Source organism: Sorghum bicolor, chromosome 8 (genome assembly GCF_000003195.3).
Source record: "Sorghum bicolor cultivar BTx623 chromosome 8, Sorghum_bicolor_NCBIv3, whole genome shotgun sequence".
Lineage (NCBI taxonomy): Eukaryota > Viridiplantae > Streptophyta > Magnoliopsida > Poales > Poaceae > Sorghum > Sorghum bicolor.
Window position 1 is genome coordinate 44,807,369 of NC_012877.2, and position 18,196 is coordinate 44,825,564.

General features: G+C 48.0%; 1 protein-coding gene across 1 annotated transcript; it reads left to right on the top strand.

Moving 5' to 3' along the window:
• Window positions 12,684-17,413, top strand: LOC8063244. Its single transcript, XM_002442075.2, has 2 exons — window positions 12,684-12,985; window positions 16,871-17,413. The coding sequence occupies exons 1-2, from the start codon at window positions 12,830-12,832 to the stop codon at window positions 16,952-16,954; spliced, it is 240 nt and encodes a 79-aa protein (XP_002442120.1). The 5' UTR covers window positions 12,684-12,829; the 3' UTR covers window positions 16,955-17,413.

Genomic DNA, 18,196 nt, shown 5'->3' on the forward strand with positions numbered 1-18,196 from the left:
ACAACAAAACGTTGAAGGGACCGTGCCAGCTACACCCAAAGTCTAACCATACCATGGAAGAGTGCCGCGTCCTCAAAAGTATCTATACACGGCGGGCCGCCCAAGAGGACTCCGCCAAGAAAAATAACAAGCGCGACGGGCACGACCACGAAGATGAGGATGAGGACCAAGACAGGGACCCCCGACACCAATACGTCAGCCCCACCGACGTGGTCCACTCCATTTTCGGGGGCAAGGTCTCCACTGAGTCCAAGCGAGAAAGAAAGCTGTTAAAGAGAGCCTGCCTCAACATAGACAGCACGGACGGGCTGATCGCAGATCCGAAATTTCCCGCGTGGTCCCACAGGGAGATCTCGTTCAGCAGGAAGGACCAGTGGGCCGCTATCCCAGAGCCGGGTCGTTTCCCACTGATTCTTGATCCCTGCATCAATAGCATCAGATTCGAGCGCGTGCTCGTGGACGGGGGAAGCTCCATCGACATCCTCTTCCGCAACAGCCTGCCCGCCCTCAAGATATCACCGGCACAACTAAAACCTTACGACGCCCAATTCTGGGGGGTTTTGCCAGGTCAAAGTTCGGTGCCCCTCGGACAGATAACATTGCCTGTCCAATTCGGCACACCCGATCATTTCCGGACGGAGTTCATCAACTTCGTAGTCGCGGATTTCGACGGGACCTATCACGCCATATTGGGCCGCCCATCGCTGACAAAGTTCATGGCAGTCCCGCACTACTCAAACCTAGTCCTTAAGATGCCCACGGAGAAGGGTGTCCTAACCATCAGAGGCAACGTCTACACCGCGTACACCTGCGAAGAAGAAAGCTTCAAGATCACCGAGGCAATCGACCTCTCAATCCGCATGGCGGAAACAGCAAACCAAGCCGCACAGCTGCCTCCCGATCAGCTCCGATTACCTGAGCAGGAGACAGCCAGAAAGAACTCGAAATCCAAGGAATACAAAGAAGTGCAGCTGGTCGAAGGCAACCCCGAGAAGACAGCCCTCATCGGGGCTAACCTGGATCCAAAATAGGAAGACGCGCTCGTCAGGTTTCTAAGGGACAACGTGAGCGTTTTCGCATGGAAACCCGCAGACATGCCCGGTGTCCCACGAAACCTGATCGAGCACTCCTTAAATGTCTCGAAGACCGCAAGACCAATCAAGCAAAAACTGCGACGGTTCGCTCGTGACAAAAAGGAGGCTATTAGGACAGAAATAACACGGCTTCTAGCAGCCGGATTCATAAAAGAAGTGTATCACCCCGATTGGCTCGCCAATCCGGTTCTTGTACGCAAAAAGAATAATGAATGGAGAATGTGCGTTGATTACACCGATCTCAACAAACACTGTCCTAAAGATCCTTTTGGTCTTCCTCGCATCGACGAGGTGGTCGACTCAACGGCCGGATGCGAACTACTCTCCTTTCTAGATTGCTACTCTGGTTATCACCAGATCTCGCTAAAGGAAGAAGATCAGATCAAAACATCCTTCATCACACCCTTCGGCGCATACTGCTACACTACCATGTCTTTCGGACTTAAAAACGCTGGGGCCACTTATCAAAGGGCCATCCAGCAATGCCTCCACGACGAGATTCGCGATGACCTCGTCGAGGCCTATGTGGACGACGTGGTCGTAAAAACAAGGGACGCGAGCACCCTAATCGACAACTTAGACCGAACCTTCAAGGCACTCAATAGGTACAAGTGGAAGCTCAACCCCAAGAAATGCATTTTCGGCGTTCCTTCCGGTCTACTGCTCGGCAACGTCGTCAGTCGCGACGGCATACGACCAAACCCTTCAAAAGTCAAAGCCGTACTCGACATGCGACCACCGAAGAACGTCAAGGATATTCAGAAGCTAACCGGATGCATGGCCGCCCTCAGTCGTTTCATCTCAAGGCTGGGAGAAAAAGGCCTCCCTTTCTTCAAACTATTGAAAGCGTCAGAAAAATTTTCTTGGACAGAGGAAGCCGACGCTGCGTTCACTCAGCTTAAGACCTTCCTCACTTCACCACCTGTCCTCACAGCGCCTCAGCCCAATGAAGACCTACTCCTTTACATTGCTGCAACCGACAGGGTTGTTTCCACGGCAATAGTGGTCGAGCGAGATGAACCAGGTCATGTCTTCAAGGTCCAGAGACCCGTTTACTTCATAAGCGAAGTCTTAAACGAGTCCAAGGCCAGGTACCCACAAATACAGAAGCTTATATACGCCATCCTGATAACGTCAAGAAAGCTGAAGCACTACTTCGACGGCCATCGAGTCCTGGTGACAACCAGTTTCCCTCTCGGGGACATCCTGCGCAATAAAGACGCCAATGGCAGAATCGTGAAATGGGCAATGGAATTATGTCCATTTTCCCTGGAGTTCCAGAGTCGCACCACTGTCAAGTCTCAAGCCCTGGTCGATTTCATTGCCGAATGGACGGATCTCAACGAGCCTTCCGTTCCCGATGTCTCAGACCACTGGTCAATGTTCTTTGACGGGTCCTTGAACATCAACGGTGCAGGCGCTGGGATATTGTTCGTATCACCCAACAAGGACAAACTCCGTTACGTCCTTCGGATCCTTTTTCCGGCGTCAAACAACGTCGCCGAATACGAAGCATGCTTGCATGGCATACGACTAGCCGTTGAACTGGGGGTCAAGCGCCTCTACGTCCATGGCGACTCCGCTTTGGTCATCAACCAGCTCAACAAGGAGTGGGACACAACCCACGAGAAGATGGATCTCTACTGCAAAGAAATTCGCAAATGGGAAACTAACTTCTATGGCATAGAGTACATCCACGTGGTCCGGGATAAGAACCAAGCAGCAGATGCGTTGTCAAAGTTAGGCTCATCTCGGGCCCAAATCCCGCGGGGTATTTTCGTCCAGGACATCCATGAGCCGAGCGTAAGCTCCCCCCTGGTCGACAAGCAACCCACCGAGGCAATGCTCATAGATGACGCCACTCCGACAACCGGCGGGCGTGACTGGCGTACCCCGTTCATCAAATACATATCAGACGGGACAGGCTTTCAGGACAAAACAGAGAACGAGCGCCTCATCCGACGATCAAAGAACTACATCCTGGTCGATGGAAAACTCATGCGGAAAAACGCCAGCTCCGAAGTACTGCTCAAGTGCATACCCCAAGATGATGGTATCAAGCTCTTGGAGGACATACACGCTGGATCCTGCGGCAATCACGCCGCATCTAGAACGCTGGTCGGAAAGGCTTTCCGAGCAGGTTTTTATTGGCCAACCGCGGTTGGCGACGCGGAAAAACTGGTTCGGCATTGCGAAGGATGTCAGTTTTTCGCTAAGAGGACCCACGTACCTGCCCATGAAATTCAAACCATCCCGTCGTCTTGGCCCTTTGCTTGCTGGGGGCTTGACATGATCGGACCATTTAAACCAGCCCCGGGCAATTTCAAGTTTGTCTTCGTGTTAATCGACAAGTTCTCCAAGTGGATTGAATACATGCCCCTGGTCAAGGCAACCTCCGAGAAGGCTGTGGAGTTTCTCAATCAAATCATACACAGATTCGGCATCCCGAACAGCATAATCACCGACCTGGGCACCCAGTTTACTGGCACCACTTTTTGGGATTTCTGCGATGACAGAGGCATAGTCATAAAATATGTGTCAGTGGCACATCCACGTGCCAACGGTCAAGTCGAACGTGCTAACGGAATGATCGTTGACGCCCTAAAGAAAAGGCTGTACACCGAAAACGACAGAGCACCCGGTCGATGGATGAAAGAATTGCCGGCAGTGGTCTGGGGCCTCCGAACTCAGACCAGTCGAAACACAGGGGTGTCTCCCTACTTCATGGTATACGGTGCAGAGGCGGTCATGCCGTCTGACATACACTTCGGATCCCCTAGAATCGAGCACTTCGACCAGGCGACCGCCGACAACGCCAGAGAACTCGAAATCAATTGCATGGAGGAAAAGCGTTTAGTTTCATGTCTCCGAACAGCAAAATATCTCGCGGCAGTCAGGCGATACTACAACAGGAACGTCAAGGACCGTTCCTTCGTGGTCGGCGATCTGGTGCTTCGATGGAAAACAAGCCAGGAGGGAATGCACAAGCTATCCACTCCCTGGGAAGGACCCTTCGTGGTGACCGAGGTCACACGACCTACGTCCTACAGATTGGCATACCCAGACGGAACACGAGTGCCTAACTCTTGGCACATCGACAAACTGCGACGTTTCTATCCATAAAGTTTTAATGACTTTCTTTTGTAAGTATCTTATAATTTTTTGATAATGAAATTCTCTATTTTTTGCCTATACCTTGTCACACACAGCACTCGGCAAAACTCCTGCAATGGATGCCCTTAGCGACAACCAAGACAAATACGGTGACACGTCACTCAGATATTTTTACAGCGCTCAAAACAACAGTCATGACAAAAAGTAAACTTTATTACAAACTTTACATACAAAGTTTACAATAAATACCCTGACGGGCAGACACTAGTCTATTCCTACAGACTACTTTATTGGCCTAGCTGCTCGGGCTGATCACCCGCCTGGCCCTGCTGCCCGGACGAAGGGGTCGGGGCCACCGGCGCCTGGCTGGTCGAGACCGCAGGCGTCGACCGCCCATCTCCAGCAACGGACGCGCCCGACAACTCCCTGGCCGACCTATCTGAGCTCGGCTGGTCTGGAGGAGTGGCCGTTCCGCACAGATTGATGTCGCCGATCACTGTCGACGACAAGTCCAGCAGACTACTCCGAAGCTCGTCCGCGTCCTGCGGGCCGACTTCCTTCGGGTACCCCTTCTCCAGCCTGCTCAAGTCGACCAGGGGGTAGTGGGCGCGCACCATGCTGAGGACGTGCGCGCCGGCAAACTCCCCGGCGTCCTTCACAAACTGCTGGAGCCAGTCCCACGCCCGTTGCGCCTTCTCGACCGGGGTCAACTGCGGCGCGCGGGGCTGGCTCTCCGGGAGCTCGGGATTGATCAGGTCTAGGACCGGGGACACTCCTTTCCAGATCCTGCAACAGTTGACCTTCCAGGAGTCCCGGTCCTTGGTTAGATCGTCCAGGTGCTTTTTGGCGTTCACCTTGAGCACTGCAAACGAAACGAAGCGTTATTTTCGGCATAAAAAAGGGGCAGGCAGTAACCAACAAGGCGGCAACCATTACCAGATAGCTCCCGGTCTTTTCGACCCAACTCCTTTCCTGCTCGCCGCCCGGACTCCAGCGCACCGGCGAGCTGTTGGCTGAGCTGCTCCTTCTCTTGTTGGAGGCTCGCCACCTCCTCTTCCAAGTCTGCGTGAATCCTAAACTGGTCAGCAAAGCAAACTATACAAGTACGCGAAGCTGCTCGGAGCGTGTGACTAACCTTCTTGCAGCCGGTACTGGTCGGCCAAACGACGAGCGAGGTCGAGACGACGCTCCTTTTCGGCACTCATCTCGACCACCTTCTCCCCGACCTCCGCCCGCAACCGGTCTACCTCCGCGGCAAGGGCCTTGTTCTCGGCCATGACGCCTTCTATCTGGTCAAAGCACCGTTTCCGGTACTTCGCCGTTTTCATTGCGTCCTACAAAGCAAGCATATAACGACCATGCAAGACAAGGCAAAAGAATGTGCAGCAGTGCAAAAAGCCGCTTACCTTGACTTCGTCGACGAGGCGCTTGGCCGCGCGCTCCACCCTGGCGGCCTCTTCGGTCTCGGCGAGCTCCTCATGCCCGATAAAGTGATCCCCGCGTTGGCGCCACACATACACGTGTTGGCGGCCATCACGGGGACGACCCTCGATCTCTTCCACCTCATCATCGGAGGCCGCCCGGGTTTCCTCCTCCTGTGCTGCGTCACCCCCGGTGGTGGTCCCAGGTATTACTGGCCCTTGGACCAGACCTGGGGAGCCCGCAGCAGAGGAGGCTCCTGCTCGGGGCGGCGTGGGGACTTCACTCCCTCCGGCAGGAGGAGCGGTCGGAGATCTTCCCTTCTCTGAGGAGTCAGTTGGGGGAGCCTCTCCAGCCCTGGTCGGGCTGCTTGTCGTAGTCGGTGCCGCGCTCGGGAGCCCCTCGGTGCTCCCAGGCGCGACTGCAGCTGTTGGCTGCTCTGTGGTCTGGGGGGCCGCATCCCCAGAACCGCGGGCAGGCTCGCCCGTCCCTTGGCTGGCAACCTGGCCGGGGTCGACATCCGACGCCGCACTACAGGAACAAAAGTCAAATTTCAAAAAAAAAAAATCAAAGAGGAGTCCAAAAATACGTAAGTCGAACACTTACAGGTCTGATCGACGGTGGGTGGCGGTGAACCTCATCGCCCGGCCGGTCGGCACCTGCGCCCCCGTCTCGACAACTTGCGGTGCAGGGGCGTCGCTGGCCACTCGATTAGTAGCGGCCGGCGCATTATCTGGGCGACCCCGGGGCCGTCGGACCAACGACGGCGCAGCCTCCTCGTCGTCGTCGTCGTCGTCAACGATCCGCACGAGCCGACGACGCTTCGGTGCTTGGCTGCTCTCCGCCGGAAGATCCGCCGGCAAAGGATCTGCCGGCAATGGCCTCTTCCCCGCTACCCTCTCCTCGGAGGTCGGGATGGGGCGGGCTCGGTCCTCTTCACTGCTGGTGTAATGAGTACACCGAGCAGCGTCCTCCTCTGGCGGGTCTTCTCCCGCAGGATTTTCCATCCCCGGTGCCAGTGATACATACACTGTGCACCGGTCGACACCGCCGATCTGCAAAAGCAACAGAGATGAGTCAACTGCCGACGATATACGAATGCTAAAACAGAATCTGCTACATACCTTTGGTGCTGGTCGTCCTAACTTGAAGGCTTGCACCCGATCACTGCCACGGATGAAGCCTCCGTCCGCGAAGTTAAACAGCTCGTTCAACAGCTGTTGTACCTCCGCTTTCTCCAAGATCTCCGACCGCATCCTGGTCGGGTCTGCGCTTCCGGCATACTCGTACGCCGAGTGCACCCTCTTCTGGCAGGGCATCACCCGGCGGCAAATGAAGTTGCCGACCACGCCAAGCCCGTCCAGGCGCGACCAGTCGATCAGCTTCATGAGATCCGCCACTGGACCGTCGAACTCCGGGCGGTCGGTCCAGCTCGTCCTCTTCTCAGGAATGTATCCCACGTCGCAGAACGTGGAGCTGCCCGGTTCCTCCCTGATGTAGAACCACTTCCTGTACCATTCGGTCAAGGAAGTGTTCCATGGACAGTGCAGGTAGCGATTCTTCATTCCATCACGAAGGTTGAGGTATACTCCACCTGCAACCTTGGAGCCTCCAACTGCTCCCTTCTTCCTCAAGCAGAAAAGATACCGGAAAAGATCGAAGTGCGGCTCTATGCCAACATAGGCCTCGCACAGGTGGATAAAGGTGGAAATGAGGAGAATTGAGTTCGGGTGCAGATTGCAAATCCCGATCTCGTAATACAAAAGAAGACCTTGAAGAAAAGGATGAACAGGAACACCAAAACCCCTCTTAATGAAATCTTCAAATACGACGATCTCACCGGCACGAGGGTCGGGGTAGCTCTCCCCCTCCGGTGCCCTCCAGCCGCCGAGCTCCGGGCCGTGCAGAAGCCCCATATCGACGAGGTCACTAAGAGATTTTGTGGTGCTGCGAGACTTCTTCCACTCCTTGGCCATCAGTTCGGCCCTCTTCCTGGAGTCGCTCTTCGCCATTAGAGGTGCGAATGTGGGCTTGAGTTAGGAAGATGCAGGAGATTGGAGAAGATGAGAGCGGAAGGTTTGAAGGCAATGGCAGGGTAAGCGGTACAGGCGGACCTATTAGGCTCTTATCAGCCCGCAACTCCACCTCTCCCACTTCCTGTATTCTCGGGAAGTGGGCAGGCCATGCGGCGGACGCGGCGTTTCGGTTTACAATGATTATAGACAATTAATGCGGCGGATTTTTCGTACCAATTGATGGTTTCCTTTTCTCAAACCATGCAAAGGCGGTTGCACAAGTTGCCAGGCGCAACTTTTCATGCATCCGTCTGACACCCCGTCAGGAGGCCTCGTCACGTCAATTTTAACTGGGAAGATCTTTTCAAAAAAACAAGACGATACATACGCCAGAAAGTCAACAATCCGGGGACTGCACCGACCATCGGGCATTCGACGCTCGGGGACTGGTCGCCCAGTCTATCAGCTCGGAATTTCAAGGACTGCGCCGACCACCGAGCACTCGACGCTCGGGGACTAGTCGTCCAGTCTATCAGCTCGGAACTTCAAGGACTGCGCCGACCACCGAGCACTCGACGCTCGGGGACTAGTCGTCCAGTCTATCAGCTGGAAGCTTTAAAGGACTGCACCGACCACCGAGCACTCGACGCCCGGGGACTGGTCGCCCAGTCTATCAGCTAGACGCTTTAAAAAACTGCACCGACCACCGAGCACTCGATGCTCGGGGACTGGTCGTACAGTACAGCGACACAGGATTCTAAAAAACACTTGGTGCTTGGTGACTGGTCGATTAATCTATTCAATTGCAGTCAGACTGGTAAATTCCACTTTTTAGACCTTGCTACAAGGTTCATACTTCGCCTTCCAGCAAGCTCGGGGACTACATCGGTACGATGCATCTGGCGATGCATCTCAGTTACAGAATTTCTTTGAGGACTTTTGTTTTGACCCTGGCACCACGTGCCTGCGTCACCTACTACCAGGCTCGGGGACTAAGTGGGCACACTTCACCTTGCGGTGAATTTGCTTGCTTTTTTGACGTTTATACCTTTCAAAAAAGTAAAGTGGGCACACTTCACCAGGAAAGAAATCTTTTTTGATTTAGAGCACCATGCATTCTTCGAACAACCTGCTTCTTTGAACCTGCTTCTTCAATGTCAATGTTGATCAACTGTCTTTTGAGTTGGTCAAAATACCGTTGCAACTATTCGGGCAACTTTCCTGAAGACGTCAAGCCTCACTGATCGAAGAAGCTCAAGACGGCGTGTTACACCATAATACATGGTGCTCGGGGACTAGCTGTGGGGGTATAAACCCCTATACCCTTACGGCTGGACTTGGGCCAGGAGGCTTGGCCCATTACGAGACGAGTCCAAAGCTTGATCCGACAACCTGGAGTCCCGCGCAAGGAAACAAGATGTGGAGATCAAGCAGGATTCTGGTCGGTTAGAATAGGAATTGATATCGAATTATCCATGGCAATTGTAACCGACTAGGATTAGTTTCCAGATCTGTAACCCTGCCCTCCAGACTATATAAGGAGGGGCAAGGGACCCCCCTAGGACACATCATATTCTCTCAACACAAATCAATACGACCAGACGCAGGACGTAGGTATTACGCCAACTCGGTGGCCGAACCTGGATAAAAAGCTTGTCCGTGTCTTGCGTCACCATCGAGTTCGTAGTTTGCGCACCGTCTACCGATAAACTACTACCGTGGGTATACCCCAAGGTAGACTGCCGACTAGCTTTCATCGACAACAGTCAGTCTTGCTTTGATACCAATTTGTCACACCCAAATTTAAGGCTAAATTTGAGTACAATAAACCTCATGTGCGCCCTAGGAATAGTCGCACACACAAGTCGACAAATTACACAAGTATCATCACAAGAGTCTTACATAACGATTATTACAACCACGAACATCAAAGTCTGGCAACGAGCGGAAATAAAACTCATATCTAACTATAACTTGATATCTCCAACACAGGGACGACCGACTGGGGGATTGTCAACCTAGAAGTCATCTAGGAATTCCTCGTAGACGCTGTCATCTGTTACCCATCCGGGATTTTTGTCTAAAAAGAATATAGAAACAAGCGTGAGTACATCTCGTACTCTGCAAGCATAACATAGGATTTTATGCGGCTCAAATAGGTCAGACACTGGCTACTACAGTTAGCATTTTAATTGGTCAATGTTTTAATCCTATTAAATTATAAATTATGCTTAAGCTCCCGATTAGCCCACATGAGTACATGATAATAACACCGTTAACCTTCATGGTTAACACCATCACCATCACGGTTAAACCACATTAATCATCACGATCAATGCGTCATACTTTCATAAGTCATCCCCCATAACCATCCACACCCATCTATTCCGTAAGGGTCCAAGGCCGCTCATGTCCAAGAGCACGGCTAGTATACCAGTTTGATCAAACTCTGCACAGAGGTGTGCACTTTTCCTATAAGTCGTGTTACCCATATGCCCAGGGTTTGCAAGACCCACTAACACTGCCAAGGTGAGCGGGCAGGGAACACTATGAAGCCTTCCATAGGCCTCGTCTAACCAGTTAGGGCCGCGAGGTTCCCTCGACAGGCAGATATAGAGGACCCCCTTTTCCTATGGCACATTTCCATCACGGCTATACACATAGGAACAGAAGCAGTTCTATACCCAAAGTGGCAAGCCCCTCTTGCGCCCTTTCGGGTAACCTCTAACCAGCTAGATGAGATCCTACTACTGAGCTAAAGTTAGAGCCATATAACCATCACGGTCGCACTATATGTCCCGGATAGTCGCTTACAGAGAAGTCCTTACGGAGGGTCTAGGTCAACCTGACCGAAGTCAATTGCACCATAGCCCTTTTCCCATCATTTGTCATCATATTTAATAAAGTCAGAAGGACAGTGAAGTCTCAATTAATTAGAGCACTAGCAAAGCTACCCATATGCAATCTACTTATAGGTGTCATAAACATATAGTCAGGTAGCTAGGATGTCCTTAGGGTTATCAAAATTAGACACATACAGATGCGTAATTATTTAAGTGAGTAAGTGTTCAAGGGAAACCCATGTTATACTTGCCTTTGGTGAAGGGAAGCTGCTGCTGGTCCTGCTGCTCCTCGGAGTAAAATGATTGCCCACGGTCACGTCACCGTCTGCGCTCAATCGGCACCACACAACAAGACGCATCCAGGTTCCAACATACAAGCAAACAATCCTTTAATTAGAACAATACACCAACATATCAAAACAAGATAAAATGTTTTAAAACAGAACCTACGTTTCACTACGATCACATAGATACGAAGATCACGAAAATCGGAACTAAAACGATCAAGTTATGAATTTACAGCGATTTCCTATAGCCATTTAATTAATTAAAGCTAAACCTAAAAATAAAAAGTTGCAAACTGTAGTAACAATGGTACTAACATGTAGAAAATTTAATTATGAACCTGACGCAATTTGAACGGGTCAAATCGGAGCTAAAACGAATATTTTATGGCCAAAACAAACTCAGTGGCAAATCTATAAATTTCTGAAAGCGTATTTTGGCCTAACCGACGGGAAATACGTGTTCAACGCGGCAAAGCGTAATCTAAGAAGTACGCTACGGACTGCGGCCGAATTTGGAAATCCATGAGGGGTTCTTTAAGCAAAGTTGCCCTCGAAGGGGTACGGTGCATCCAGGGCCGTTGATCTCGCAATGGACGGCCAGGATTAGATCGTGGGAAAAAGAAGGGGCGAAGAGAGGGCCGGCCGCCGGAGGGGAAAGGGATGGCGGCGGCGCCGCCATTTCCGTGGCGAGGAGCTCACCGGTGCACTTTAAGAGGAGGCTACGACGCGTGGTTTTCCATTCCGAATGTACAGGGAGAGAGAGGAGGGCGAGGGGAACTCGTTCCCGGCCTCGGAGCTCGCGCGAAAATGGCCCTAGAGACCCGAAACGGTGCAAAAGAAACACAGAGAGAAGGAGGGGAAGAATGCGATGCTCACCACGGCGAAAACGGAGGCGATGGCGGCTCAAATCACTGGGGCGACGCGCGGCCGGACAGAGGCGCTCCGGCGACGGTTCTCTGAGCGCGAGAGCAGGGGCGAGGCAAGGGAGAACCGGATGAGAGAGGGGAAAATGGCTCGAGCGCAGACGCTTTTCCAATGCCGAGGCGCGAGGCAAGAAGTGGAGAGAAATCGTGGGAGCGGGGGGGCTTGCGGCCGGGCGGTTGATGCCGAGAGAGAGAAGAGGGGAGGGAGCGGGCGGTTGGAGATGATGGAGCTGACAGGCCCGGCCTGTCAGCGGGTGAGAGGGGAGGAAGGGGGCCAGCTGGGCCGCGGCCTAGGAAGAAAGGGAGGGAGCGGGGAAACTAGGCCAAAAGGCAGAAAGAGAGGGGGAAAAAGGTTCTGCTATTTTTCTTTTTCAAATAAATTTTCAATACATTTTTTCAATTGGATTTTTGATCAAATTGGCATTTTGTTTTTAAAACAATCATCACAATAAAATACACCACCATGTATGCAACATAAAATGTTTCCTAAACTTAGATTAAATTTTTAATTTTCTAAAATTTATTATTTTCCTATATTGAAATGCTCCACCAAAATTACTTAATTAATTCAAATTCATCTATTTAAAAGAAATAAAATTTGGGTGTTACATAATTTCATTATCAATTTGTGATGAAAATTTTTATATAAGACTTTTACAACCCGTTTTTGTTCAATGGGCAAACTTATCCTAATAATTTTTCAACAAAAAAGTTCTAACTAAGACTTTATATACCAAATTTTACAAATAATGAAACTTATACAAATAGCTTTTTCCTTGTTCAATGTCTCAAAAATTTGTACCAAACTTATCCAAAATAGTATATTTTATTTATTCTGAACAAACCTTTTGACTTAAAAATTGTTCATCATAGTAGATAGATGAAAAATTGTAGGTTATGATAGTAAAATTTTAAAAAGAAAAGGAAATAAAAAGGCGAGAGGGGTGTCAATGACTCGAGACAATACCGTAAGTCCGTAACTTGTAATCTGTAGGCCCACGAAGGCCCAAGCCCAAACCTTCCCAAAACCCTTCTCCAGTCCTGCTCACTCCCGTCTCCGAGCGCCGCCGCCACCAGCGCCAGCGCCGACGCGCGAGAAACAGGAGGAAGAAGAGGCTAGCCGATCCAGCTGCTATGGCGGGCGGGGGCCTGCTTGGGGGCGCGTTCTGGGCGACGCGGGCGCTGGAGGTGGTCAAGCGGAATGATTCCCCGGGCCTGCTGTGGAAGCGCATCAAGCTGACAACCACCCGCAAGAACAACGCCAAGAAGCGCCTCAAGCGACTCTGGCAGGTTTGCTACCTTGCTCCTCCTCTATTACGTTCCCGCTCCGGTCTATCCGTGCAGCGTTGTTGGGGGGGGGGGGGGGGGGAGCTAATGGATTCTTCGTCGTCTCTTCGACCCATTTGTGATTCACTTTGATTCGATTGTTGCTTCCTGAATCTTCGGCTTGGTTTTCCAATGGACTTAGCTGATGAGTTATTCGGACTTGTAGCGCCGTGGTTTGATTTTGGAGTGCATGCAGCATGTCTATGATTTAAGAGTATTCTTGCCTTCCGGGAGGGGATGACGATGACGAAGTTTAGGCCGTGTTTAGTTCCCGGAAAAATTTCGCGACACCATAGCATATTCGTTTGTTTGCGGGTCTGATATGTTTCGACACTGTGTAATTAGTTTTTGTTTTTGTCTATATTTAATACTTCATGCATGCGTCTAAAGATTTGATGCAACGGGGAGTCTTGAAAAATTTTGGGTTTTGAGTAGGAAGTAAACAAAAGGCTGAAAATATTTATCTTAGCCTTACCGAATCGCTCTGGGGATTCTGTGTAGTTCCTGTCAGGAATGTGCTTTTGCTTTATTAAAATTATAAAACTTGATTTTGCACCTTGTTGGTTTGTTCTTCCTGCTGCTTGGCCATGAAAAGCTACCTGATAAAATATTAGGGACGGTGATAAGCTACCTGATTACCTCCAGGGTAAAACTGCAAAACTTTCTGGTTACCATGAATCAGGTACCTATAAATGCAATAGGTTGTAAGAAATGTTATTGCTTCTAGATTGGATTTTTAAAGTCGACTTGTGTCATTCAGGAGTTGCATAAAAGGTTACAATTGATGTTTTGCACATGTTATTCCTGGAACTCGCCTCCAAAATTGGCAACCTGTCTTGCACATTTTATTCCTGGAACTCGCCTCCAAAATTGGCAACCTGTCTGGCAGAGCTTGGGTCTATTTACAGTGAAAAAAATTTTCTCTATTTTGATGAAAGATATAGCCAGTTTACCAGCATCTAGCATTAAACATTACTTAGCAGATTCTTTAATGGCAGTGAGGGTGTTGCTGTATTTCTGTGTTTTTTTGCACATGGAGTTAATTGCTGGATTGCTATTTGTCTTGTCTGGCAACTAGGTTTGTGCCTGTGAATTGCTACATGCTTGCATCATGATCACATAGGCAACAGGTTACCATGGAGTACATTAATCCATACCAAGCTCACTAAGAAGATATTCCCTTGGTTCCAAATTATAAGCCGGTTTGACTATTTTTGTACATAGAATTTGCTATGTATCTAGACATACATTATATCTAGATACATGGCAAAATGAATGTACCAAAAAGGTCAAAGCGACTTATAATTTAGAACAGAGGGAGTAGTATTTTGGTTGACATTTGTTCACAAAATTACAACATTTCATCCATGTTCATAATCTTGTGTAGCTTCAGCTTGTGGAATAGGATCTCTTCATTATTTTGAATAGAGCACATGATGCTTATCTATGGTGATTCATTCTTCCTGCTTGAGGCAAACTGTTTCTTTTTTAGTCATATAGTAGTTTGATTGGATATTGGAATACCTATAACATATGACTGCTTAACAAAAGGAAACAATTCTTTTATCTTTTTTCTTCACACTGTGCTTCCTTTTCTGAAGTTTGGTGCTTCAGGCAGTCAGAATCATTCACTACCAATAGCATCCTCAGTTCATTGCTCTGCTATACTCCCTGTTTTCTGCATTAATACTTGATTTGTCCTGCTCCTGCCCGAATCTTATTTCTGTGAGCATCAATATTTGCCCCTGAGTTTCCCTGTTAATCCCTTGACTTTTTAATTGAAACTTGTGTGATTCATGAGTTGTTGCAGATCAGAGTGTCTAGAAATGTTGGCAAAACCTCTTCCATTACACATGCCCAAATGTGACATATATGATACAGGAGAAAATATTCACTGCAAACCACGTCTTCGGTGGAATCTTGAAAATCCCCTAGATAAACATACTTAGGAAAAAATCGAAATGTTGCTCATTCATACTGCATGTATAGATGTACATTGCCACAAAATTTGAGATTCAAACTCATTTTGTAAAAATTCATACGAAAATAACAAATTTATGTGGAATTTTGTCATCTAGTGCATATGCACCTGAAATTTTTTAGTTTCGTATGATTTATGTTGAGTTTGAATCTCAAATTTTGTGGCAATGTACATCTACTATGGATGTGCATTGTTTCAAGTTTATCGTAAACTCCTAAGTATATTTTTCTAGGGGATTTTTCACAATTCCATTGAAGATGTGGTTTGCATTGAATACTTTCCTATGATTCAGTGCAGCCACGTTTTCGAGAAAAAAAACCACAAGTGCAGAGTCCTTTTTTGGTGGGATCAGTGTTAACGAGCACTCATTTGGTTTGATAAAAGCGTCACTGAAGATCGTATGTTTGGAAACCTACATTTAGGTCCATTTAACTGATCTTTAAGAAAATCACCATCTGCCAAGCTTAGTTTTATTACTTGCTCACAAATCAAAAGTATGCTTTCGTCAAGTTTTGATCCTTCTGTTCTATTGCATTTTATAGATCTTGTGTTTCTTTACCCTGAACACACTACCTCTGAGCTGGTGCAGTTTTGCTGCACAAGAATATTGAATGGCCGTACTGGTCACTTGTTTTCTCCTGATCCTTTCTTTTATTTAGATTTAGATATATGGAGCATAATGCACAATTATTCAAGTTACTTTCATTAGATGTTCCTTACATTTCTGTAACAAACCGATGACAAAAGAGTAAAAGACATTAGTACACGTGTGCTATCTTGCTACTCTAAGTAGGTACTTGCATCTTACTAACTGGCTTTAGCTAACTTTGGAAACAAATGTGTATGTACACTGCATCATCATGATTCAGAATCCTTGCGGTAAACCCCATACATGTAGAGATACTGATTTAATTATTTAGGTTGCTCAATCCTGATGCAGTAATTATTTATGTTTTGCACCCAACTCAGTTCTATCAAGTCGTTAATCAGTCCCCTGAGCACGACTAGGCTAGAAATTGATTCATCTGATTAATCATGATTAATCTGATGATTAGGTGGTGGACTAGCCTGGAGATTGCAGACAGCATACTGGGCTGCAGCTAGACCACTTGGGCTTTCTTTTTTTCAACCCAATATGGTTTCCCTGTGACCACTTGGGCTTCTGCTCATCTCAGGCTCATGCTATACTGCTCCTGCCACTGCTCTCTGCTTAGTGCTTTCATAATACATACACATGTGTGTGCAGGAGTACATGACACTTCTTTTCACAAGTAATTGACCAACTGGACATTAAATCTCACAAGAATGTCCTGCTCTAGTGCTATTTACTATAATCTTGCTGTTAGCTTTATACCGTATAGTATATGTATATAGGTTTTGAAATATACAGGACAACTAGGAGTCTAGACCAATGGGCTGGTCGATGACTACGACTAGTCGGCTGGTTGGTCCCATTGCAACTAGGGTGGAGTAGACAACTTGATAACACTACTTTTATCTGATGTTCAAAAATACTCACTGGATGGATGTCATGTCAATACTTAAATACCTTCCTGTACTGAAGTTATGGATGCAAATACTGTTTCCTAACCTTTAGGTCTGTTCCTTTCATTAAATTAGAGTTGAACAATGCTAAATGCTTGGATCTCATATAGGTGTCTTCCAACTCAGAAGTTAAGGTTACAAATAACCTTTAGGTCTGAAACCTTGATGAATAACGTGTAAAAGTGAACAGCCGTGTTTCCTTCTTGCAAATTTGATTTGCACGTTTTGGTTCAGTAGCCTCTTGCAGAACTGTCTTTAACTGTTGCTAGGATCCAGCCCTTCATACCGACAGGCGACTAATATTTTGCAATGTTTTATCACAGAATGAGGCGGTTATAAGGGCTTGTGGTGAATCAGAATCTGTGTCAGCATCAAACACGGCTTCTACGGCTGAGAAACAACAGTAGCTTGGAGCTGAATACAAAACTGGAGCAGGTCCTATGACTTTTGCACGATTGGCTGAAGCCTGAACTATCCCCCCCAGTATTTTGAGTTTGCTGTCCTCAGATTGAAAGCCAAGTGCGTGTATAAATCTTACTTTCTTCTTCCAGAGGACATCATTGCTTGCTACCGCATGCAACCTTGCCCCCTCCTGCTTACATCAGTTCCTAGCATCTATCCCCTCCTGAATTCCATCGTTTTCGATTTCGCTGTTTCCATGTTACTTCTGGAAAAACTGTTGAGCTTGTTTTCTTTCCTCTATTCTGCATCATGCCTAGGTCAGTCTAACTACTATTCTGCATATGCTGATATGCTATATGAGAGAAAAACACTGCTTATTGTCTGCGGCAATGTAATGCATTGCACCCGTTGCTGTCGTTGACATCAGCTTGCCACCGTTTTTCGAAGCTTGCAAGTTTGGTTAAGACATGTTGAAAGAATCTGGTCCCATCAAAGGACAGATGTTCTCCCATGTGGTGTGCTTTGTGTTGCATACTCTCTGGTATTGTTTAGTTCACCTCGAAAACCAAAAAGTTTTCAAGATTTTCTATCACATCGAATTATGTGTTATATGCATGAAGTATTAAATATAGACGAAAACAAAAATTAATTATACAGTTTGACTGTAAATCGTGAGTCGAATCTTTTGACCTAGTTAATCTATTATTGGATAATATTTGTCATAAACAAATAAAAGTGCTATAATAGTGAAATCTGAAATCTTTTCGGAACTATACCAGCCTCTCTCGCATGTGCTGATGTGCTGCATTAACAATATATGGTGATGGTACAAGGAAGCACGCAACGAAATGTCAGGCTGCCGGCTGCGTGTGCCGTTTGCAAGCCGTGGTTTGGCGAATGCGGCGGACGGTGATTGATTAAACCGGGACGAAGTAGACCGATGCGTTGATGAACGGGTACGACGAGATATGATACGGCATGATATTTTATTTTCCTCGTGATGTTATATCAATCTAAATACAGTACATCGTACCATTCGCTGAGTGGTACTCTTTTCGGCTGAGTAAATCAACTTTTTGAATTGTTGTAAGTTATTTTTTTAAGAGTTGGAGGACATTATGCCCCTCCCGGCCTTTCAATTAAAGTCAAAAGACCAAATGGTTTACAGCATAGTTTTGCCTAGAGGGACCCAGTTCCACCTGGCAAAGGACAACAACCAAAACACAACTACCTAAAGAAACAAATCT